This window comes from Protomyctophum parallelum (assembly GCF_964188405.1).
Source record: "Protomyctophum parallelum genome assembly, chromosome: 22".
NCBI classification, from domain to species: domain Eukaryota; kingdom Metazoa; phylum Chordata; class Actinopteri; order Myctophiformes; family Myctophidae; genus Protomyctophum; species Protomyctophum parallelum.
This window is the reverse complement of record NC_139714.1, coordinates 23,024,290-23,049,801: the sequence shown is the minus strand read 5'-3', so window position 1 is coordinate 23,049,801 and position 25,512 is coordinate 23,024,290. Positions and strand designations below refer to the sequence as shown.

General features: G+C 42.9%; 1 protein-coding gene across 2 annotated transcripts; it reads left to right on the top strand.

Annotated features, from left to right (window-relative positions):
* The first annotated feature begins 1,836 nt into the window (after window positions 1-1,836).
* On the top strand, window positions 1,837-25,345 carry igf1 (insulin-like growth factor 1). 2 transcript variants are annotated; one of them, XM_083757481.1, is made up of 5 exons: window positions 1,837-2,263; window positions 3,709-3,868; window positions 21,718-21,899; window positions 23,134-23,169; window positions 24,961-25,345. In XM_083757481.1, exons 1-5 carry the CDS (start codon window positions 2,216-2,218, stop codon window positions 25,018-25,020), a joined length of 486 nt encoding a protein of 161 aa, XP_083613607.1. In that variant the 5' UTR covers window positions 1,837-2,215; the 3' UTR covers window positions 25,021-25,345. The 2 variants fall into 2 exon arrangements, with proteins under 2 accessions (XP_083613607.1, XP_083613606.1); XM_083757480.1 differs by having other exon boundaries at window positions 1,844-2,263; window positions 21,718-21,983.
* Window positions 25,346-25,512: the final 167 nt, after the last annotated feature.

The window sequence follows — 25,512 nt, the reverse complement described above, 5'->3', positions numbered from 1 at the left end:
GGGGGGAGACGGGGGGGGTGGAGGGAGGGAGGGAGCAAGAGTCTTACAACAAAAGAGTGAATGGTCAGAGAGGCGAGCTGGCAGCAGGTCGGGTCTGAGTGGTGGACATTAGAGGGGTGAATGAGGGAAGGTCAGCCTCTGCCTACTATACTGCATCAGCAGATGTATATGTACTGCATCAGACAGCAGGCTCCCGGACCAGTCAGTCAATACTGCCAGACCAGACCACAGCAATAGTGATAAAAGGGAACTTTGTGATAAAACGCTGATACATTTGCTAGTTCTTGTCATCTGTAATCAGTGTCACCAAAGGCCAGAGAGAGTTTGGGGGGGGGGGGGGGATAATCAATTGTGTCACATCAGTCAAACACATAGCAACATTTTGTGATTGATATACGGCAGCTTGTTCTTGTAATCTGTAATAATCAGCGGGGGGGGGGGGGGGCAAAGGAAGGATGCAATATTTTTCATCGGAGGAGCTCGGAGGACGAATACAGCTCCCTTCAGAGAGGCCTCCTTCAGTGACCGACTGTGTCCGACCGGTCTGATGCGAACAAGGTCATCTGGTTTCGAAAGCAGCTTTGTCCCTTTAATCAGAAGAGCATCATCATATTCCATGTACCAGCGGCTTCTTGCTATATGACGCAATTCACTAGGGAGTGCCAACGGAGACGTGCAGCAGTGTGAGTGTATATGTTCCACCTTCCACCTACATGCAGCTGAACTGGCATCACTTATATACCACCGCAGATATTCAAATCTATAGCCTATACACACACATTGAGATCATGGCAGTTCTGCAGTCATTTCAATTCACCCGGTTGTGTAAGGTGTATAGGCCTATATGTTATAAAGGCATGACTGACCCCTTAAAAGGGGTTTTGTAATGTAATCACAATTGAGCCAAGATCTTTCATGTTTTACACGGGATGTGCAGTGTTTTACAAGTCTCTTATTGGTGTCAATTAGCCCATGCAATCTATATTTAGTGGTCAGTGTAGTGTATGTATGGGGGGCTTGCATCACGTGTTTTAACCATAGACGGTTTCAACCTGTTTTCTGTGCTTTTATTTTCAACATGCTGCTGCATGTATATTTTGTCTGATAGTCCTTTGGATGGATGTAACCTTGATTATGATGATGCACTTCTGTCCAAGCAAGCCGGATATGCGTATGTCCTGCTTTATGATTGGGTCAGCACTGATCTCCCGTTTAATGATTGGATCAGTGATGATATACCCTCAACTCTCCTTAAGCCCTGGTACGAGGCGATGGTCCGTCTGCCCGATCTGTTTTCCAATAATTGTGAAAAACACTCGACTCTCGACAACTTCACAGAATCACATTTATAGGCTATGTGGCAATGGCACATTTGTGATTAATGAGTGCGAGCTGAGCAGTGCTCAGTAAGACATTTGAGTGAGCAACAGTCCAGACTCCAGAACTAAAAGTGCATGGCTCAAACATGATGAGCACTAAGGAAAATCACATAGTCACCCATGTGTCAGAAATGGAATTCCCGGTTGTAAAAGACCTTTGAATATATTTTTTCCAAGTTGTCAAATTTTGCCAATTTGCATTTGTTTAAAGAAAATGTCATAGCAATATGGTCATTTTGAGTTCAATTCTAACAATGATTAAAATGATGTGAAGTCACACTTTTCATATTCGAGCTGCATGCCTGTGGACTGCGAGGCACCCACATTACGCACAAGCAGTCGCGGTATAGGGACAGCAGTCATAATCATAATTCCGAACCTCTATTACTTCACGTTTCTGAGCTTTCAGCACCTAAAATATACTTTGAGCTGCGCGGGTGGCGCGGTGCCTCTTGTTCTATCTTGATTTGAACTACTAACCAAGTCTTAAAGAGATCAAAATTCAATCCCGCTCTTAGAAAAAGAGAAATGACGTTATTTGAATATGTGCCCAAAATCCTTAATGAATAACTTAGGACGAGTAGGAGGCAAATTCCGTCCCAGCTGTTTCCTGTTGAAAATGTCTGTGTAATGTAGATAAATGTGAGGGATTTTCTCCCTAAATCCGTCTCCTGTTCGCTAAATCTCACTTCTCCAAAACGAGCCTGCGCAATGGAACAAAGTCGGAATATTGAGATGTGACATTGCCTGCATCTCATCCTCTTTCTCTCTGTTTTTAATGACTTCAAACAAGTTCATTTTTGCTGGGCTTTGTCGTGCGGAGACCCGACGTGGGGATGTCTAGCGCTCATTTCTTTCAGTGGCATTTATGTGATGTCTTCAAGGTAACTTTACCTGATTTCCTTTGACAATAGATTATCACCTTGGATATTCACTTGCTCAGTGTTTGCACAGAGCATCCTTATCTAGTCTAAACGAGCAATAAAAAAAAGCAAATGTGTATAGGTTATGTGTGATCCTGCAGTTATACGTTTGCAAACTTTGCATGTAAATTAAATGTGCATTTGTTAATATTCGTTTTAAGTTGTCATGCACATTTGGCTATAGACAGTGCATGGCTGCAGCTGCATGTTTTTATATGAATGAGAGACGGTCCCCGTTTGCTTTAATTCATTTAATGAAAATCGTAACATGTCTCGTGCATGAGTTTCTCTCCCTGCATGGATAGGCTTCCATGAGTCTTCCACCAGCGTGCGCTCTGCCCGGTGCCTTTTTCATCATAAAGCCTCTACTGTACTTCTGAACTTTGAAAGTATTTCTGCTGAGTGTGCATATATTGGGTGCTAAAAAAATCTAACATATGCCTCGTGTTAGGGAGAGAGCTTTAAGTCTAACAGGGGTACTCTTTGGCCATAATACGGACCGACCGTGTGGTTGGAGCTGTGATGTAGATGGATCATGTCCTCTGTTTATTCTCTTTATTATGTATATTTGGCCCACTTAGCTTCCTCTACTGGGTTTGGCCCGGGAGCCGTTTTCCATCTCACTTTTTGGATAGGCTGGATTGGAACCCTAGCTGGCTCATAAATTAGTCGTCTTTTTGCAACGCTTTTTCTTTTCCTTAATTTTTTGAGCTTTGCCGTGCCACATTTTGCATTGAGTAAAAAATGCATCAAAATACGTATAATATAAATAAAACTTAAACCCGCCTTAGTTTGATATTATTGTTTAGTATAGGCTAAGTTAATGCAGAATAGGACATAATTTGACAAACATGGGAAGAGACGCCGCGAGAAAACAAAACTATAATACAAAGTATATATAGGCTATACTTTTGTATTTTTGGAGCGCACATGCATGTTCCGTTTGCGCCCGGCCCATTGATTCTACGCAGGACAGGAGCATAAAAATCATCTGGTTTATAGTCTTGATAGATAGGCTACAGTTAAGTAGCTCTGTACTTAATACTATTTATAGGCTATAGTAGCCTACATTTATAGTCTACATATCCCTGTAAACATAGCCTATAGCTGTAAATGCAGGTGTTTCCACTTTTTGTGTTTAATCTCTATTCCCTACTCTGACTAGTGACTGACTGATGAGGAATGGATGACACTGATTGTTCAACCGGTTGCACCTGCGACTCGGAAGCCAGGGCAATTCAATATCTATATTAAGTTCCCTTACTTATGCTGTGTTCTTCTATGTTCTGTCTGTCTGTCTGTCTCTCTCTCTCTCTCTCTCTCTCTCTGTGTGTGTGTGTGTGTGTGTGTGTGTGTGTGTGTGTGTGTGTGTGTGTGTGTGTGTGTGCGCGCGTGCGTGTGCGCAGTGTGCGATGTGCTGTATCTCCTGTACCCACACCCTTTCAATACTGCTGTGCGTGCTAACGCTCGCTCCGACGACAACAGGGGCGGGGCCGGAGACCTTGTGCGGGGCGGAGCTAGTGGACACGCTGCAGTTTGTGTGTGGAGACAGAGGCTTTTATTTCAGTAAGTGAAGTGCACCTTTTATTTATTCATAAAGCTGTATGTTTGTATCTGTCCCATGCACCACCACCACCACCACCGCTCTAATGTGCACCTCTACCTCATAAATAAAAAAGCAGAACCTTTTTTTTCCTTCTCTACTTGTCTTGACTTTCATATCATATAAGTGTTAAATCTTCTAACCCCCGCCCCTCCCTCATTCCATTCCTTGCATTTCTTCACTTTATCTTTTCTTATCAGAGAAGAGCTGATATCCCTTAACATATCTGTCTTCAATGCAGACTGTAAATAGAGTAATATGGCTTGATGCCCAGGTTTTGTAGAAATAGCATGACTGTGTGTAGTGTACATCTTGTCAAAGGTTCTGAAAGCGTATAGGCCTACATTGATGTTAAGCAAGCAGTATGAATATTGTACTCATGGCAAATCACAGCTCTACCCATGGGAATGGGGCTTAAGTGGAATTTGGCTGACGATCTCTAGGAATGGAGAGGGGGTGGGGGTCAATGTTGCAGTGATTTTCTTTTTTTCCACTAGAAAAGCGAAAGCTAACCAAAGAAAAACCCTCCATTAAGAATCCAGGATTTAAATCTCCTATTTTCCATTAAGGTTACTGAAGCCAGCCCAGATATATGGAGCTACTGAGGTTAGGTGCAATGTGTTCCTCCAGCAGACTTGTACCCTGATCTCTCTCTCTCTCTCTCTCTCTGTCAGAGAGGAGAATAAACTACTCATTACCACCCTGGCTGCAACTTTTGCATTTTCACACTCTTGCGGTGTAGAGCCATGTTTCTTGGACGTTGCAATTGTATTCTAGTAGCCTATACAGTACATGGTTCTGTCAGATATGTGTGAGATGAGTTAAAAACTCACCAACAAGTCTGCTGTATTAGCAGCTTCCGGCTCCAGCGTGAAGCCTCATTTGGGGACATTCAGCATGGTTGATGTACCAGGGTCATGAATATTGGCCCTGTCCCAGCCAGGATAACCAAACATCTACATGTGGTAGGCAGTAATTTGCCAAGCCACATGCAGGAGCCTATCTCCTGTTTCTGTAGCGCGAGGGTATATATATTTTGGTATGACTTTGACGGGGACCCGAACCCGAATCTCAGGGCAGACAGTCAAACCACATGGCCACTGAGCTGGTAGCATGTGTGTACTTGCTAATTATTGGAATTAGAATGTGAAATATAGTGACCTACTACCCGTGGACCACACAATTCGGGAATGATGCAAGTCGGGAACGACGCAGATTGGGAGTGCATGCCATGATGCCCCGCACCCGGTTCTGCAATATACCCTACCTGTTGTCAGAGAGTACTCGCTGTACCCACTGTTGGAGTACAGAGTGCTGTACCTGTTATCACTGGACCACATTTAGATATTACAATCAATGGCCCATTGACAATTATTATTGCCATTATAAAGCCCTTATTGTTCTTCTACCGTCTTTTCTTCTACCGTCGCACCTTTTGCAGTTCTGTGCGTCAGTCGCTTTACAAGAAATTGGGAAACAGTCAAGAACTGAAGGTCACAGTGATTCGTCAAAGCACCTCTGACATTTAGATCTCCCAATTATGATTGTATGACCTATATGACACTCCTGACAAATGACAGTGTTAACCACTCCCCCTTGAAATTGCATTTGCATTAATTTGTGCGGAGTATGGACCCCCGCTAATGCATGGTTGGCTGCTGGACTATATAGCGCTGACAAACAATCCCTTCAGCGAATCAGCTAAACGAAAAAAGTGACGTCATCTCCATAGTCTCCAACTTTTTGTCTTGGCCCTGTCTTATCGCTGCTTGCAGCTATATTTGTACTTGTTGTCACGTTGTATCCGTTGTCAAAGTACCCGGTGCAGTACACACTATAACTATATCATACAGAGGTACAGGATCCCCAATGTCTCGCCGGGCGTTCTATTGTATACCATACCATTTATATTGGTGCAGCGGGCACACACATGAAGCAGAGCTATAGGCCAATGGTGTCCATGATGTGCATCTGACTCCATGTGTGTGCATTTGCCCGAGCTATATGTGCATCTGACACCTGTGTGTATTTGTGTGCACACCTGTGTGCATTTGACGGGCCACAGTGGTTCACCCACCCCCATCCATTAGGTATTTTAATGATAGGATACTAGACTTGGGAACGATGCATGTCAAGAAAGATTCTGGACGACCACCTATCCGACCGACTCGACGCTGCAGGACACCACGCTCCCTCAGCGATACGTGCAGCAAGTTTACACTGAATCGGTCCGGCGATATACGCAAAGGACACACGGGCCCATACTGTATGTATACTGTATGCAGTATGTTCGCATTTATAGTAGGATAGATTCTAAGACATATGGTTTCTGGCACCATCAAGATTAATGGCGAATTCTCAATGATGCTCTTTCTCAGTCACTGATTGCATTACATGTAACACGGAATCTACTGTTGCAGTCTCAAAACAAAAGCAATTGATTTTGGCCCATGGTTTTGTTTTCAGTACCATTTTTCTACCTTATTCCGTCTTCATGTTTCACATTTGGCTCCGGGGGACTCGCGGAACAGAAGCAGACATACTTTAACGCTGATGAAATCTTAAACATGTGCAAAGGTTCTGATGAGGTGCGAGGGTGTTGCGAGAGACGCTGATGATGTGTCGGCTACTGATGGTGCCTTTTTTGTTCAATCTTTTTTGTGAATGTTTCTCACAGTCAGGCTGCTGGAGCTAGCGCAGCGCTCGCTGTTGTCCATATAGTTGTCATCTCACGAGAAAACGACTGAACCGAGGCCAGAGCAGCTCGTAACTCCTCCTTGCGCAGGATTTATCGATTGAGTTTGTGGTTTTCTGAGAAACAATTGACTTTCATTGCTTTATTTTAGTCTGAGCAGTCAGTGAGCTGTCCGATCGCCATCGATGCCACATTCTTGTGTGTGTGTGTGTGTGTGTGTGTGTGTGTGTGTGTGTGTGTGTGTGTGTGTGTGTGTGTGTGTGTGTGTTTCTCAACAGATAATTGTATGGTATGTACAACAGGGTGCTGTGCAGTGGAAAATATGCTGTGCAGTGGAAAATATGACACATATGGGTTGTGTCATCATTCTGTAGAAGCCAGTAGTGTGACAGCTGGGCCAACCTAGCTGCCCTGAACTCTTCCCCTCTTGGTCTGGTCATGATGTTGCACTTGGCAGGCCCTCTCTGACCGATGATGTGTTGTGTCCTGGCTGCATGGGCAGTGGCGGAAAGTACATTTACTCGTCTTAAGTACTGTACGTGAGGACAAGTTTGCGGTATTTGTACGTTACTCGAGTATTTCCAATTTCCAATACTTTTACCTCTACTCCACTACATTTCGGACCCAAATGTTGTACTTTTACTCCTTTACGTTTATTTGAAAACTTTAGTTACCAGTACTTAGTTTACTTCTCCGGCGCGTGGAGGGACGCGGCCGGAATAGTGCCTCCCAGTCCCGGCAGAGTATAGTTTAGGAGGAACGGATTGTGTGGCCCTGGGTTTTCCCTAATGGGACTGATCGAGGGTAGCTACTGGGTCGTAAGTCGGGACTTGATCAACCCCGGCTGGGTCACCTGAGAGGGGTATGATGTTGGGAGACCCGAAACCCCGATGACCTTGGGATACATCACTGAGGATACGTCCCAGGAGCATCCATGCGATGTATTTGAGTGTTTTTTATAGATTGCGATTATTATTAGAAAACATACATTACTCACTTCAGCCCTATATACATTTCGGCCATTTGAAAATAGCTCATCTACAAGTTCACAATGCGTTGCGATGATTGTGAGCTTGTACTGTAGATATGCTATTTTCAAAAGATTATTATACATTTGACAACTTTAATTGGGACATTCTGCACAATGAGTACTTTTGGTACTTTAAGCACTTTTTGAAGCCAATAATTTTGCACTTTTACTCAAGTAAATGTTGAATTCCGGACTATTACTTAGTTATAACGGAGTATTTCTATGTTGCAGTATTGATACTTTTACTTAAAGGACCACTTCACCACATTTGAACCTATCTTCATATAATTGGCCTGCGTCTCTCATAGGAGGGCTGTGGGCAGTTCAGAAACCCGTTCACCAGTGAAATCATCGATAGGGAATCAGAGCTATAGACACCGCAGGCTTTCTATTCCTGAAAAGTTGCAATGTGATAATGGAAGCCATCGTTCTCACGATAATATCAATAACATGTCAATTCTTTTTTTTCTTTTTTTTTGTTAAGCCTAATGATGATGTCATTGGTGGACAGGTTTCTGACCTGCCCACAGCCCTCCCAGGAGGCATTTTATCATGAACATAAGTGACGACCAATTTTAAGAAGTTGAAAAGTGGTGAAGTGGTCTTTTAAGTAAAAACGTTTTCCACCACTGTTCTGGACTCCTGGGAGAGGCTTGCAGTGACATCGGAGCCCATGTGGTGCAGAGTGAGCGCGGCGTTGCCATTCCACCTAATGTACGTCACTGCTAAAGTAGCTGCACTTGCATTTCATGACTTTGGATTTCATTACCCTGACAGGAATGTGAAATAGTAGTCGGCGGAAATCCTTTATTTACTTTGAAGATAATTAAACTAGCAGTGCATGCTTCAGAAAGAAAGAAAGGATCGATCAATCAATCGATTCTCTACCGTGGTCGGTTTCTCCCAATTATTAGGCTGACCTAGAAATCCTGAGTTATCTTTGTAAAACTTTAGCAGCAGACAGCATAACTGGAGGGTTGATCTGTGTGGGATATGGAGGTAGACATTCCCTGTGTGAGCAGGGTGTCTCCTGGCAGATGTCTAACTTCAGTAATGTCATTATACTAAAGTAACATTTAGTTCCTGCAGAAGAAAGTTGAGATTGTTGGTCTCAAGGTTTAAATTTGAGTGCTTGCCCAGCGATTGATGCACCAAAAAGCTGAAAATAAACACACACACACACACACAAAGAAAAATAATACCGATCCCAAGCCAATGGCCTCTTTAGTTGTCTCATTCGATATTGTGTAATGAAGGGCATAGTCCAAAAAACCGTTAGCCATCAATTATTTTGCTCGTCAGAGATGTCCTGTTAGCAGAGATGAACAACTTCCTGCATGCAGAAATTAGTTTACCCAAACCATAGGTGTATTATTGTATAGGCGATAGCCTTACCATAACGGCTAGGATCATAATACATACTTTATTTATGGGACTTTACAACCATGCGTTGTCGGGTGTGGTGGTGTTTAAATGTAAAGGCGAATATTTAGAATTTGAGAGCTGTCAATTTTGGATGACTCGAATTGTATTACATTTTAGGTCTATTCATACTCCAGTTTTAGGCGTTAAAGTGACCACCGCGGTTGTTGGGAAAACTACAACATGACGTCATGCCGTGGTGATAAGTGACTCACCGCTCACCCAAACTGGAGTATGAATAGGCCTTTTTGGGTGAGCATAATTTGGTTTTAGTTGCCAGAGGAGAAGAGTAAAGGGGGAGAAATTGATGAGACTTTCCCCTCAACACTGCTTGTCTCTGTGATTTTTATTGAAAGCAGCTGTGGGCGTTGTAGTAGGTATAAACAAAGCATCACAAACATTGAACATACAAGCACGCAGGCATGTGTGTGTGTGTGTGTGTGTGTGTGTGTGTGTGTGTGTGTGTGTGTGTGTGTGTGTGTGTGTGTGTGTGTGTGTGTGTGTGTGTGTGTGTGTGTGTGTGTGTGTGTGTGTGTGTGTGTGTGTGTGTGTGTGTGTGTGTGTGTGTGTGTGTGTGTGTGTGTGCGCGCACACACAGCTAGGGCTTGCCCCGGTGCTGCAGGGGATTATGTGGATTACAGGATGATCAGTGTAGCCCTCCTCCTCCTCCTCCCTAGTGTGAACTAGTGTGAACTCCTTGTGTGTGTGTTCACACAACCTTCCGCTGTGTGAACGCACACACAGCGGAAGGCAACTGAGCCCTGAAGAAAGCCCTCCTGTGTCCTCCCCATCACTCAGAAAAAGGTGTCGTTTTCCCATTGAGGCCCGACTGTACTGTAAAACTCTGACCCGTCTCTGAATTACCGCTCCGAGGAACAAAGAGGCATCTCATGAAAAGGACATGAAGGCGTCGTCCAGATTTTGATCTGTACATTAGTTGAAGTCAAGACACGAGGGATTTGAGGACACCTGCCGACCAAGACAGCACTTTCAACTCCATGCACTGGCCTTAATCCATTTGTGTTAGTGCACAAAGTGCAAAGTGAAAATAAGGATATAGTGTCGGCTTGCATTTGTTCAAAGTTTGCCAAGTGCTTGTTTTCTGATTTACAGTTGATGTGCTGGGCCTGTCTGGCATATTCTCCCTTCTGGGACTTGGGAGTTCGGACTGTCTCATAAAACCTCCGAATACACTTTCATACTGGATTTTAATTATGTCACTAAAGAAGATGGACCTCACCTCAGCTGAAAATGTGAGGGGAACTGAGCTTTGCCATAAACCCTTTGTGGTACCAGTGATAAAGAGTTAGTTTCCAGTTCTATAGCAGCTTTCGGAGTCCCAGTCCAGCCATAAACTGCCTGACACTTTGCAGGCAGAGTATGCACTGGCTCCAAGAATTCACTGGTTTTTATTGACCACGACCAAGCGGTAAAAAAGTCAGGTCCTTGCTGTGCCACTTTGGAATGGGGGAATCCAGCTATCACTTTTCTATAGTGTTCCTCAGAGGATTGACTGCTATGTGGGTTTTGTCCATCAGAGGAAGAAACCTCAGTTTTTAGACGTAGCGGTGGCCCCTGCTTGACCGCATAGCCGCATTAAACGGAGTAGTTTCTAAAAACAAAAAGGCCAGACTGCATGTTTGTTTTATGACGGGGATGGCTGGTGATACAGAGTTCAAAGTATTCAAAAGGAAACGGATGGAACACTAGCCTACCCCTTCTTCATGATTACGTATATATAGTATATTAAGTAAGCATATACCAAGAAGTGACTTCGACCAAAAACAACAGGTCTGGGAATGCCCATATATATATATATATATATATATATATATATATATATATATATATATATATATATATATATATATATATATATATATGGGCATTCCCAGACATATATATATATATGGGCATTCCCAGACCTGTTGTTTTATATATATTATTAGTATGTATGTATATATATATATATATATATATATATATATATATATATATATATGGGCATTCCCAGACATATATATATATATGGGCATTCCCAGACCTGTTGTTTTATATATATTATTAGTATGTATGTATATATATATTATATATATATATATATATATATATATATATATATATAAAAGAATTGTGGTGTCTCACTGGTTAATTACCCAACATGCAAGCACCACTCTGGAGAGAGAGGGAGGCAGAGAGCAACAATAGGACGCCACCCTTTGGGCCAGGTGATTGACAGCAGATACATACCTCATCATCAGCTCAGACAACTCGACGCACCTGCGCTCATCAGCACCTGAGCACAGCAGTATAAAAGGGAGAACTCTCTGCCTCACTAACAGATCCAAATACCATTCTATGTTATATTATGAAATCCCTATACTGACAAGCGCATTCTATTATTATTATATACCTTTATTGAAAGGATAAGCCCCTTGAGATGTCGCTTCTCATTTTAGAGGGGGTCCTCAACACAGATACATTGTACAATACAGTTCACAAAACAATACAGTACAGTACAACCATACACACAGACAGGACAAAACAAAACAAAACAAAACAGAACAAAAGCTCTCCCAAAGATAGCTCCCACCCCATTCTCTCTGTATCTCACTCGCAGGCAGTATACCGGGCACGCGCTCCTTGGCCGACAGGCGCGTGCATTAGACCGGATATTATGAAGTGACTATCGGCTTATGGAAATGGAAAGAAAGCAACCAGAGTACACGGATATGGAAAAGGAGTAGAAACACGGCCCCAATACACAGCCTTCGACGAAAGAGTACAAATACTCGAGTACAGGCTGAGTAGAAATGCTTATCTTTCTGAAACATCGTTCTGAGGGCATTTATTGACCTTTATCCGCCTGTTTGAGTTGACCCGTTGATATCCATCCTGGTGGAAGGAAGACCTAAGCTAAGAGCTATGCTAGGCCTAAGCTAACCCTGTACCTACCTCATATACTCGCCTCTGGAATCCCTTGCAGGAGTACTTACCCGAATCCTCTGTGAAAGTAATCCAAAAACTCACCTGTGACGTCCAGCGACGAAGATCCTCCTTATTATCCTGGAAATGAATTTATGTTGAAACCTTACCTTTGACTGCATTCCCCTGAAAGAAAGAAAGAAAGAAAGAAAGAAAAGTTAATTTCTGATCTGAATTTATGTTCAATAAATGCCCTAGTGAATGGGCAAACCTGACTATATATATATATATGGCAGGAATACCATGTACTTAAAGATGGAGTGCCGATTTTTTGAGGTGTTTATGAGGTGACAGTACTTCATCTGTGGTTGTTCTGTGCAATGATGTCTTCCCTTTGTATTTAGGGTTTCTTCCTGGAGGCTGAAAAAAAACTGTGATATAGTGACATCACAATATCACCCTTTATCATACAACAATAAATGGGTGCCATAGACATAAAATCACACCTGTGTGAAGTGAGTGGTGCAACTCCGTGTGGGGGTGCCCGGGGGGGGGGAGGCTCCAGACCCACAGGAACGCACCCAGGGTGCCGGCCCGATTTGGGCGAGCCTCCCCGCGTCCGAAACGGTTGAGAAATGACAGTGTTACCGTGTGGGGTCCCTATACTGTACCCTCTAATGTACTGTCACTGTACTGTACTGGCACACCCGAAATCACCATATATACAGTTAATATGTGTGTGTGTGTGTGTGTGTGTGTTTGTGTGTGTGTTAGGTGGTGATAAACAACCATGCTTTTTTCGTGCTCAAACGCACCCAGCCACCCACTCACACACATAGCTCCGTAAGGAGCACCACTCAAAAAAAGGTGGACGCCTTTTCTGGCTCTGGGGCGCGTGTCAAGATTGAAGGCACAATTTTCCCGAGATTCCTTGGGAAGCATGAGCGGAAGCGTGCGTAACATAAGTCCCGGAAAAAAAGACTCACTGTGATTGGCCAATAGTCACTTGAGTGACATCGAGAGACATGGAGGAGTCGCATGAGTGACGTCCCTTGGGCAGAGACGCCGTGTCAGAAACATGCGCAGAGTGCCTTCAGCACTTTCTTCCATGCTTGACTTCCTGCCTTCAATGGTACATGTGACATGACGCTCCAATGAACTGCCTATCAACACATAAAAACAACATTTTGAAAAAAATCTTCCTCCATATGTATAAAAATAATACCTGATGATCATGTTTTAGCCACACCACTCCATCTTTAAACAATGGTCGCTTCCCTCCTACTTGTCATAGCTTGGCTTGGAGAGCTGAGGCGCGTGCATCTGTCAGGGATAGATTGTTGATTTGTTTTACAGTCAGGGGGGGAAAAACCCTTTTGTTTATGAGGGATTACGGCTGCTATCACTGGAAATGCTGCGTTTAAACCCTCCAAACCCCATTCCGACTGATTATTCTTATGCATGTTTTCCCCAACCTGCCCCAGCTGATTATTCCACATGCCACAGGGTCGTGCCAGCTGATTTTTCTCTCCTGTCCAGCTGTTTGTGCAGCGGGGTTGCGAGTTATTTTGAGAACAATAGCGGAAGTTAATTTGTAAGGCTTTATTTTGTGGAATTGGAAAACAGGCCAAAGTGCTACACGTGGCTTGCAGTGGCTATTATATAATCCTAGTCACAATGGGCTCTGGAGCATGTCTTGGTAGACATCGGGTACATGACAATCGATAGGATAGATAGTCACACAATGTGACAGATGTGAGCTAGTGCAGTTTTCTTTAGGATTTTAGGACCCCCAGTTTGATATGTATTAGGCCATGGACCCCCATTTGAAATAATTCCTATCACTGCAACCACAATCTACACTGTGAGATCCTGTTTAATGTATGGGACCAACTTTTATTTGTACACTCAGATAGGGATGGAGCTTGTTCATTTTTGACTGGTGCAACCACTCCCTTACGGAGCTATGTGTGTGGGTGGCTGGCTGGGTGGGTGCTGAGCACGAAAACAGCATGGTTGTTTTTCACCACCTGTGCGCAACCTAACACACATGCACATATTAACTGTATATATGGTGATTTTGGGTGTGCCAGTACAGTAGAGGGATCCCCACACGGTAACACTGTCATTTCTCAACCGTTTCGGACGCGGGGTGGCTCACCAGAATCAGGCCGGCACCCTGGGTGCGTTGCTGTGGGTCTGGAACCTCCGCCCCCCACCCCCACACGGAGTTGCACCACTCACTTCACACTGGTGTGATTTTTATTGATAACGAGCCTTACCGATCAGGCTTATCGAGCTGGGTTCTTATCGAGCCCACTATCGAGCATATTCTATTTTGTGGAAAGATGCGAGACGACAAATTCTGAACAGAACCAGTATCTTTTACTAGGGCTTTAAAATTCAGCACTTTTCTAACAGAAGGCAATTAACCTTTTTACTTTTGGAAACTAATATTGAAGAAACTGTTAACTGGTTAATGTGTGTACCATCACTTACTAAAGCATCATTATGTTTACCCGGGCAGTGCTGGTTGGCAGGCATCAATACACTTTTAGACTGACATGTTTGTGCCAGCGTGGGTGATTAGATTTATTTCTTGATCGCCTCTTGTCTTGATTGTTTAACAGGACGTCACATGGGCCGCTATATGCTCGATAACAGGCTTGGCAACCCCAAAGCTTATTGATACCGGGAACTCAATAAGCTTGTTATCAGGTTTCATCCCTACTCTCGAGTGGGGATGATTTGGTTACAAATGATTTGGTTCTTTCCTAAACTATCAATTATTTAGCTGCGAACCCCCTGGAACCCCCTGAAGCAATACCGGAGCCAAAGCATTAACGTTAAATTATGTGTGCAAATATATTCCAAAATTCCCTGTTTTGGCGGGGGGGGGGTTTGGCTTTTGTTTTACTCGTCTAGAAATATTTTGTTTTAATTGAACTTGTCATTTCTCAGAAGCATGAGCCCTTTATAAATTCCCATTGCATTATGGGTATACTATGCATCCAACCCATATAGTTAGAGTCATATCCAATCGCATGTGCAGAAGATACATTATGTGTGGGGTTTTTTTGTATTCTCATTCATGCCTCCATCAACTTCCACTGTGTCTTGGGGTGTCGGGAGCTCCATGGAGAAAAGATGCTTCTGTTTCTGAATGAAAGCTAGCTTCTCCTTCCAAAACAACATTGTCAGGACAAGGCAGAGAGAGCGCAGAAGTTAATGCACTTTGTCAGCACCGGCAGCCTTCCGAGCCAAGAGCTATTAACTCTGAGGGGGAAAGGCATTTCCTCCTTGTAAATGCCATATTAAATTATTATTATTTCATTTGGTAACAGGGAAAAGCCCATCAGGGCTATATTGCCCAAGGTGAGCAGGGAATTGTAAATGGAGAGAAGGAGTTTTTTATAAAGGCCACTGAAAGAAGGTGTTTTTATTTTTATTTTATTTTTATTTATTTATTTTTGGGGGGGAGAGGGGGGGGGTGGAATTGAAAGCTGTGGGCATGTGAAAGAAGCTGCCTATTGGTGTCATTGCAACTTGAAACTCAATGTCGTGACTCGTGCCCAAGCAAAATGGCAAGGCATCGACTTTTCACCAGTCCAGCAACTATTATCACCGTAATCCATTTTCCACTGTAGCCCTCTGTATAATATACCTCTGCCGACCTTTAAACCTCTGTTTACCTCTCTTCACTTCTGTTTCCTGGCATGAGAATTGAGAACGCTGCATCATGCCTCCATCTTCAACATCCATAAGAGCTCTCAGTTCTTCGCCAAATGAAAATGTGAATGAAGAGTGGAGCGTAGCCCAACTGGAGGTGTGGTCTGAAGGACTGGGCTGCCTGCTTTTCTCTGCAGGTTGATTAGACCCACAGGGCCTGTGGTTTGGCCTCGGGGTAAAAGATACCCCGGCGAAAAATGGCCGAACGTGATATTCGCAACTTTGGGGTGACTATACGACTCCCTTTTTACAGGAGACTGACTGCCAAAAAGGGTCCATGCTGTGCAATGTGATACACTGTAAAATTTACACCGAAGAAATCCATGTCATTAAGGCTGTCCATATATCGGAGTAATCAGGCCCATGACCTGGCCCGTTAGCACTCCACTATTACAGGCCCTGTGGTCTGGATGCTAGCCACCATTTGTTATAGAATTCTGATTCATTCTTGTGCCGACCGGGGGGTGGGGGGTCAAGTTTATGGAATTTTGTAACTGGCCTGTTTGGCTGTATACATTCTTGACAAACTTAGGTGCTATTTACACGAGGATGGTGTTCATAAAAAACGGCAAAATAAAGTACCGTTTAGCGCTGTCATTTAGACGAGAACGGTGTTCTCAGGAGGTGAAAACGCATCGAAGTGAAACCGCCTTCCAGAGTGGAAATCATTCAGAACACCGTTTCCTATGGTCTCCATATAAACAGGCAAAACGGTGAATCCGCAAAACTTATGACATCATGGCTCATGTTGGCTCACAGCGCATATGTTTATTACATTGATGCAGAGCCATATCATTATGATATAATGGAGTTCCTGAACAAGCCTCCCTCCTCGCCTACAAAGTGCTGCTCATCAGCGATGTTGAATGTAAAACCATGATGTAAATAAAAAGCCTTGTGATAGACGGCAGCCGCGGCAGCAGCGTTTATGTAGCCTAATGTATTATAAAATATATACCATCCCGTGGCGCGCCCAGAGCCGTGTTGCGCAGGCTTGCGTGAAGGTTTCTTCTTCTTGTACGTGGGTGACCTGTCTATTTGGCAGCCCGTTATCGCCACCTAGCGACAGTATAGCATAATAGCACATCATATCATAAAGTGTGCGTTCTCGTGTAAAGGGTAAGAAAAAATGAGAACGCAACGGGACTTTGACGTGTTATATGGAGATGGTCGCCGTCTAAAAGAGGCCTTAGATAAGTCCCTGTCAGGAACACCTCAGTATTTGGACCCGTATGCAGAAATCTAGGCAACAAAGACTTGCACTCAAGCACTTTTATTTGTAACTTAGAAACCCTCCCAGGGCATACATAACATACAGTCGTGTTATAATAGAGCAACCTAACCAATAACAAAGAGTCCCTAATATACCTCCATGCTCATTAACAAAAGTCTCTTCAGCTTAGAAGCGCAGGTGGACACAGTGTCACAATCAGCCAGGTAGTGGAAGGCCGAAATTTTCGGCGTTAACTTCAAGTCATGATAAAGAGAACTCCTTTGGCATGGAAGTACCTTAGGGTCATAGGAAAAGATTTATCCAAAGAGACAAGCTGCATCACCTTTCATTTCTGAAATATACACGTTTTTCAAAATGGCCGCCACCATTTACAGCAATACAGCATAGCCCGTATCTTTGCTTCTGTTAGAGCTATAATAATAATATTGGTGTTAAAGTATACATTTTTAGGGTCAAGGAATCCAATTAAATAGATTTCAAGAATACAAAACCCAATAGTTTTCTCTTTACCATGACAACAGGGGTAAAATATGATAATTTCATTCGAAAAAATATGTTTTAACAGGGTAACTTTACCCCCCTCACCCACTAAAACTTTCATTTAGTTTCCTCTTTGGCATGGAAGTACCTTAGGGTCATAGGAAAAGATTTATCCAAAGAGACAAGCTGCATGTCAAAGTATACATTTTTGGGGCCAAGTAATCCAAATATATAGATTTCAAGGCAAAAAACCAATCATTTTCTCGTTACCATGACAACAGGGGTAAAATATGCTAATTTAATTCGAAAATAAGCATTTTAACAGGGTAACTTAACTTTACACCCCCTCTAGTGCTAAAACCTTAATTTAGTTTTCCCTTTGGCATGGAAGTACCTTAGGGTCATAGGAAAAGATTTATCCAAAGAGACAAGCTGCATGTCAAAGTATACATTTTTGGGGCCAAGTAATCCAAATATATAGATTTCAAGGCAAAAAACCAATCATTTTCTCGTTACCATGACAACAGGGGTAAAATATGCTAATTTAATTCGAAAATAAGCATTTTAACAGGGTAACTTAACTTTACACCCCCTCTAGTGCTAAAACCTTAATTTAGTTTTCCCTTTGGCATGGAAGTACCTTAGGGTCATAGGAAAAGATTTATCCAAAGAGACGAGCTGCATCACCCTTCATTACTGAAATATACATGTTTTTCAAAATGGCCGCCGACAATGAACCACTGGCACTATTACACCAGACCCCATATCTTTGCTTTGGTTAGTGCTATAATAATAATATTGGTGTCAAAGTATACATTTTTAGGGTCAAGGAATCCAATTAAATAGATTTCAAGAATAAAAAACCCAATAGTTTTCTCCTTACCATGACAACAGGGGTAAAATATGCAAATCTCATTTGAAAAAATACGTTTTAACAGGGTAGGCTACCTTTACACCCACTAAAACTTTAATTTAGTTTCCTTTTCGGCATGGAAGTACCTTAGGGTCATAGTAAAAGATTTATCCAAAGAGACAAGCTGCATCACCTTTCATTTCTGAAATATACACGTTTTTCAAAATGGCTGCCACCATTTACAGCAATACAGCATAGCCCATATCAACTATCAATATCAACTCATGATCATACATCATCAGCCAATCAGCTGAGCACATTCCGTGCTCATACATACACACGTACACACAAAGCTGTGCATAGGCCTATAGGAGTGCCGCTCAAAAAAACAATGTTTTTCTCATTACCATCACAATTGTGGTAAAATATGCACATGTACTTAATCAAATAAGTCTCAACAAGGTGACATAAAATTTCGTCCAGCGTTGCACAATACAGCGGTTTCCTACTGAGTACCATGGCCTCAGATTTGAAGATGCTGATCCTCTTCCTATGGCCACCAAACACTCGACAACAAACTAATTCAGTGAGAGTTGAAGGTCTCGGACCGAAGGTGCCATCAGGACCACATAATCTGCAAAAAGCAGTGAAGCAACCCTTAGCTCCCCGAAGCGTAGGCCTATACCCTCTCCTCCACGACTGCGTCTCGAGATCCTGTCCATGAATATCACAAACAGGATAGGTGACAATGCGCAGCCTTGGTGGAGGCCAACCCCCACCACAAAAGAATCTGACTTACTGCCCAACACACGGACACAGCTCTCGCTTTGGGTGTACAGATATTGAATGGCCCTCAACAAGGACCCCCTCGCCCCATATTTCTGCACCCTGCATCCACAAAACACATGTAGACCGGGTAACATACTCCCAGGCCTTTTCCAGGATATGTGCAAGAGTGAAGAGCTGGTCAGTTATTACACGACAAGGACAGAATCCACCTTGCTCCTCTTGAATCTGAGGTTTGACTATCGGCCAGACCCTCCTTTCCAGTACCTTGGTGTAAACTTTGTCAGGGAGACTGAGCAATGAGATACGTCTAAAATTGGCACACAACCTCTGGTCCCCTTTCTTAAAGAATGGCACAACTACACCAGTCTGCCACTCTTTAGGCACAGTACCAGACTTCCATGCAATATTGAAACGATCCATCCATCCATCTTCAACCGCTTATCCGTAGTCTGGTCACAGGGGCAACAGCCCACCAGAGAGCTACAGACTTCCCTCTCCAGAGCAACATTAGTAACTTACAAGTGTTCCAAGGCCAATGAATGGTTGTGAATGAATGGATCTCCTCCCAGTGGGACGTGCATCGAGGACCTCCCTATAGGGAGACACCCAAAAGGCATCCTAACCAGATGCCCGAACCACCTAAGCTGGCTCCTTTCCAGGCGAATAAGCATCGACTCTACTCTGAGTCTCTCTTGTGTGACTGAACTTCTCACCCTATCTGTCCCTATGTTGAAAAGATGTGTCAAGTGTCCAATCCCCTCAACACCCAGAGCCTTCAGCATTTCTCAACGGATCTCACCAACCTCTGGGGCTTTGCCACTGTGGAGTTGCCTAACTGGCTGCTTCCCGTCAGGCCTGCAACTGCCCGAGTCTCCCGGGATAACATATACTGACCATAACTGTTATGGTCAGCCCATGATTAGCACAGATGTCCAATAACAAGCCACCACTCGGGTTCAGATCAGGGAGATCGTTCCTCCCAATCACGCCACTCCCAAGTGTCTGTCATTGCCCACATGTGCAGTAAGACTACGGAATCCCCCACAACAGGTGCCTCATACAGGGCCCCATGTAAGGCACCTTGAAAATGCTGCATGCAGAGGCAGCTATACATGGCTCTCTGCAGATACTTGTCTCGTATACATTATGTGAATAGGATTTGCAACCCCATTGTCAGGGTATTGACCCTATGTACACTTTGAAGTTTACCATTATAGCTTTAACTTTCTTATTGCCCTATAAGGTACTTCCATACCAAAGGTAAAAGTAAATAAAAGCGTGGGAGGGTGTAAAGTTACCCTGTTAAAATGTATTTTTTTGAATGACATTTGCATATTTGTCCACCCACTGTCATGGTAATTAGTGATTTTGTATTTTTTGCATTGAAAACTACTCAATGAATTCCTTTGTTGAAACCAATATTATAGCTCTAACAGAATGATATGAGCTATGTTGTATTGCTGTAAATGGCGGCAGACATTTTTTTAAAGGCATACATTTCAGAAATGAAGAGTGATCTTATTTGTCTCTTTGAATAATTTCTTTGCAATGTTACTCTGCTCTAACAGAAACAAAGTTATGGGCTATGCTGTATATGGCGGCGGCCATTTTTTAAAACACATGTATTTCAGAAATGAAGAGTGATGTTATTTGACTCTTTGGATAATGTCTTTCCTATGACCCTAAGTTTTAGGGGGTGAGGGGGTGGAAACTTACACTGTTCAAACGTATTTTCTTAATTACATTTGCAAATTTTACACCTATTGTCATGGTAACGAGAAAACCTTTGGGGTTGTTAGACTTAAAATTGATTTTATTGGATTCCTTGACCCCAAAAAGGTACACTTTGACATAAATATTTATATATTATTATTTTAGCTCTAACAGAAGCAAAGATACGGGCTATGCTGTATTGCTGTAAATGGTGGCAGCCATTTTGAAAAACGTGTATATTTCAGAAATGAAAGGTGATGCAGCTTGTCTCTTTGGATAAATCTTTTCCTATGACCCTAAGGTACTTCCATGCCAAAGAGGAAACTAAATGAAAGTTTTAGTGGGTTTTAGTGTTTTAGTTTAACAGTTACCCTGTTAAAACGTATTTTTTTGAATGAAATTTGCATATTTTACCCTGTTGTCATGGTAATGAGAAAACTATTGGGTTTTTTAGTCTTGAAACCTATTTAATTGGATTCCTTGACCCTAAAAATATACACTTTGACACCAATATTATTGTTATAGCTCTAACAGAAGCAAATATATGGGGTATGGTGTAATAGTGGGTTATTGTCGGCGGCCATTTTGAAAAACATGTATATTTCATAAATGAAGGGTGATGCAGCTCGTCTCTTTGGATAAATCTTTTATTATGACCCTAAGGTACTTCCACCAAAGGGTTTCTCTGCATCATGACTTGAAGTCAAATGTGTCTTAAATCTTCCACTAAGGGGAAGGGAGGCAACAGGGGGGCAAAGGTAGGGACGGCGGTCCAGGCGTGGTATGTCCTAGGACAGGACGTGACAGTCCCAGAGTGAATTTGTGACACAGATCCCTGCTATGCATCACCACTACCAACCAAATGTCTTTGCAGCAATAATGATATAATGACACTGCCACGATTAATAATTCCACACACCTTTTCTCTTGTCCCCCCTGCAGGTAAACCTACAGGATATGGCCCCAATGCACGGCGGTCACATAACCGCGGCATTGTGGACGAGTGCTGCTTCCAAAGCTGTGAGCTGCGGCGACTGGAGATGTACTGTGCACCTGCCAAGACTAGCAAGGCGGCTCGCTCTGTGCGCGCGCAGCGCCACACAGACATGCCGAGAACACCTAAGGTTAGTACTACCACGGGGCACAGAGTGGACAAGAGCACAGAGCGTAGGACGGCACAGCAGCCGGACAAGACAAAAAACAAGAAGGTGAGCACAGCACTGAACAGATATACACTTCAACCCATTCAGAGCCTGACGTCGAAATAAATACAAAAGGTTTTCTAAAATCATGACAGTTTTCGGAAAAGATTTGAGGCACATTTGAACGATTAAAAAAATAAATAGCAGACCTACAAGTTCATAGCTATGAGCTTGTAGATCTGCTATTTTTCAATAGCTAAATTATTGTCACGGTCCGCTCGTCGGACCGTGAACTTTGACTGTCCTTATTTAGATTTTGGACTATGTATTTCTGTCATTTATATGTATTTGCTCATGTATTCTGACTGTTTCTCTTTGGTTTTGGTTTTCTGTTACTCTGTTGTTGCCTTAGTTTTGTGTATCTTATTTTGTAGTATTGTTCCTAGTGTTTCCTGTCTTCCTAGTTACTGTTAGTTACCTTGTCTATCCTCCCTTGTAATTTGTTTCCACCTGTGTCCTTTTAGTCCCCCAGCCTATCCTAGTGTTGATTGTATTTTGGTTCCACCTGTGCCCTGTTATCCTGTGTGTATTTAAGTCCTGTGTTTGCATTGTGTTCTTGTTGGTTCGTAGTTCCCTGTTGCGTGAGTTCTTGTATTATGTTTCCAGAGTTTTACCTGCCTTTTGCCCTTGTATGGAAGTTCCTGAGTTTTATTAATAAAACTCAGGAACTTCCATACAAGGGCAAAAGGCAGGTACAAAACTAAGGCAACAACAGAGTAACAGAAAACCAAAGAGAAACAGTCAGAATACATGAGCAAATACATATAAATGACAGAAATACATATTATAGTCCAAAATCTAAATAAGGACAGTCAAAGTTCACGGTCCGAGGAGCGGACCGTGACAATTATAAAAGGGGTTCCCGCTCAAAATGGGTTAAAACTTAAGAGATCAATCAGGCAAACAGAAGAGGGGGGGGACCAAACAAGTATATAGACTTTGTCATTTTGGTTTTGTATTTGGTGTGTGAGGGCATTTTTTAAGAAAACGTAAAGCATGCATAACATCCCTATAGAATGTTAAGGGCTGCTAAAGGATCAATAGGAAGCTTGATTGATTAGTGACACAGCCATTGGTATACCTTTACTACTGCATACTATATGGCAATATAAATCAATCCATCTAATCTAAGTGGATCCCTTTCCACCCCCCACAGAGACCTTTATCTGGACATAGTCCTTCATCTTGCAAGGTACAGTACAGTATGTCTTCAGGGCGATGAGGACTCTTATACAACATTTTGTGTGTTGATTCAACTGTGAAAGTGTAATTTGTGCGTGTGCGTGTGTGTGTGCGTGCGCGTGGATCACAGCATGCAAAAGAGGGTTTCCATGACCAGAGAAAGATGCATGCCTAACTATGATAGAGCACGGAATGCAGTTGATTCCCTGCATGCCTCATTTAAGTTAGAGATATTTCACAGGAATCAATGTAGAACTCTGCCAACGATGGCAACCCACTATAATCGGCTTTCGTCAATGCGTCCTCTGCTTTGTGAGAAGGAAATTATTACATCGACGCGATGTGATTCAACAGCAGTATGCAGTTTTATTTCAGTATGGGAACAATTTTATGGTAAATAACTAGTTTGCTCCTAGTTCTGAAATCTTAACTTACTTAAGAAACCATTAAAATCTAAAGGTAGACTTTGTCTCATCCTCTATTTGACAACTATCCGGACACCGTGAACCTTTTAAGATCCAACTCGATGCTTTTTTTTGCCCTTCTCTCTAAAAAAAGAAAAACCATTAGCGAGAGAAGGAACTAAGTGGTTTTCGTGGTCAACCTGACAGCGCTCTCTCTCTCCCAGGGCAAATTCTCTCTACTCTCCTACAGCACATCACATATGCTGACATTCCGGCGTCTCACTAGAACAGATTGATGCAGCATGCAAAGGCCCCAGTCATAAGAAAGCACGCATCTCATATTCAACCTATCTGTTGGGTGCAATGGCCTCCTCATCGTTCATTCCACCCGTTTCGAATGCCACCAATGCATTGAAAGGGACAAAATAAATAAACAAGAGTTAAATAACGTTTAAAAGACCACTTCACCACTAGTTTTTTTGGCTTTTGTGCTTTTATTGATAGTTACAGTGAAATAGGGAGAGAGAGAAGGGGAGAGACGTGGCAGCAAAGGTCGCCATGAGCGGGACTCGAACACGCAACGCGCTGTCAGGTGCATTCAGTGCTCCAGTAGACGCGTCTATGGACCTACAGTAGCCTACAGACTCTGATAACGCGCGTCCCCGCTGTCAAAACAGTAGCCGTGATCAATGCAGAATGCAGCCTACAGAATGTCTCATGCTGCATTGAATTTTGAACCTTTCAATGCATTGATGGCATGCAAATCCGGTATATAGATGTATGAATCTACTATCTAGTCCAACAAGGGCATTCGTTTGCTCCATTTCATGAAGTCACTCATCCACTGTCTGTCTGTGGGTCTCCAGTGGTGGAAAAAGTCCTCACATTACTAAATACTCAAGTAAAAACTACAAATGTCTGCCGCAAGGTTTTCTTTTTGCAGATAAGTAAGCATGGGATGGGACGGAGGCTACAAGGTTACTCCGTTGTGGGAAATAAATATCTTTTTAGTATTAGTTCAACACTAACACTTTAATTTAGAACACAGCCAAATCAAATCATAGTTGTTCAATCAATTATTCAATCAAAGCAAACGGCACAAACAATATTAGTTTGCCTCTTCTACAAAAAATAAAGTTAGAAGTTACTGTCGCGTGTTGCCATTCTCTTGTACTTGTATTATTTCCCACCACGGAGTACCCTTGCATCTCGGAGGACAGGCAAGACGGGCAGTGTCGGTAGGCCAATCAGAGGCAGGCGGGGCGTTACCATGTCTATGCTCGGACGTAGAAAGAAATCACGCGGTTATCTCACACCCAAAGCTGTTGTTACACCACTTGCAGACACCTGTCGTTGTCTAAAGCCTCTCTTTAATTTTGTATTTGTATTTATTTTAGGAGGTGCATCAGAAGAACTCAAGTCGAGGGAACACGGGAGGGAGAAATTACCGAATGTAGAGAGCGAGCTAATGGACAAATGTGGAGCAGTCTGGAAAGAGGGTTGGCCGCAGAGGCCTTACCCGGCGGTGTGCCTGTGGAACGGTTCACTGTAAAACAACACAATGTGGACGCTAACAATGGTACAATAAGCTCTGCAATATGATAGAAACCTGCAAGTCAAGTTGAGTGTGAGCGATTGGGATGAGGGATATTCTGATTATTTTATACACTGCACCATTCCATATTGCAGTGGTTCCCAACCATTTTTGTTCCTTGGTGTGTGTCCGTCCTTTTCTCTTACATCGGACGAAAGCCGAGTTCCCCCCCCCCCCACACACACACACACACAACACACATGAGCACATGATAGTACACATACCTGTGTTTTTTTTTAGACATGTTAACCACTACTTTTACTTCTCATACAATGAATAGCAAAAATAAGTGCTCTCTACAAGCTCACAAAGCGTCACATTGTGGTGCATTCCTATGCACCACTCGTAATACTCT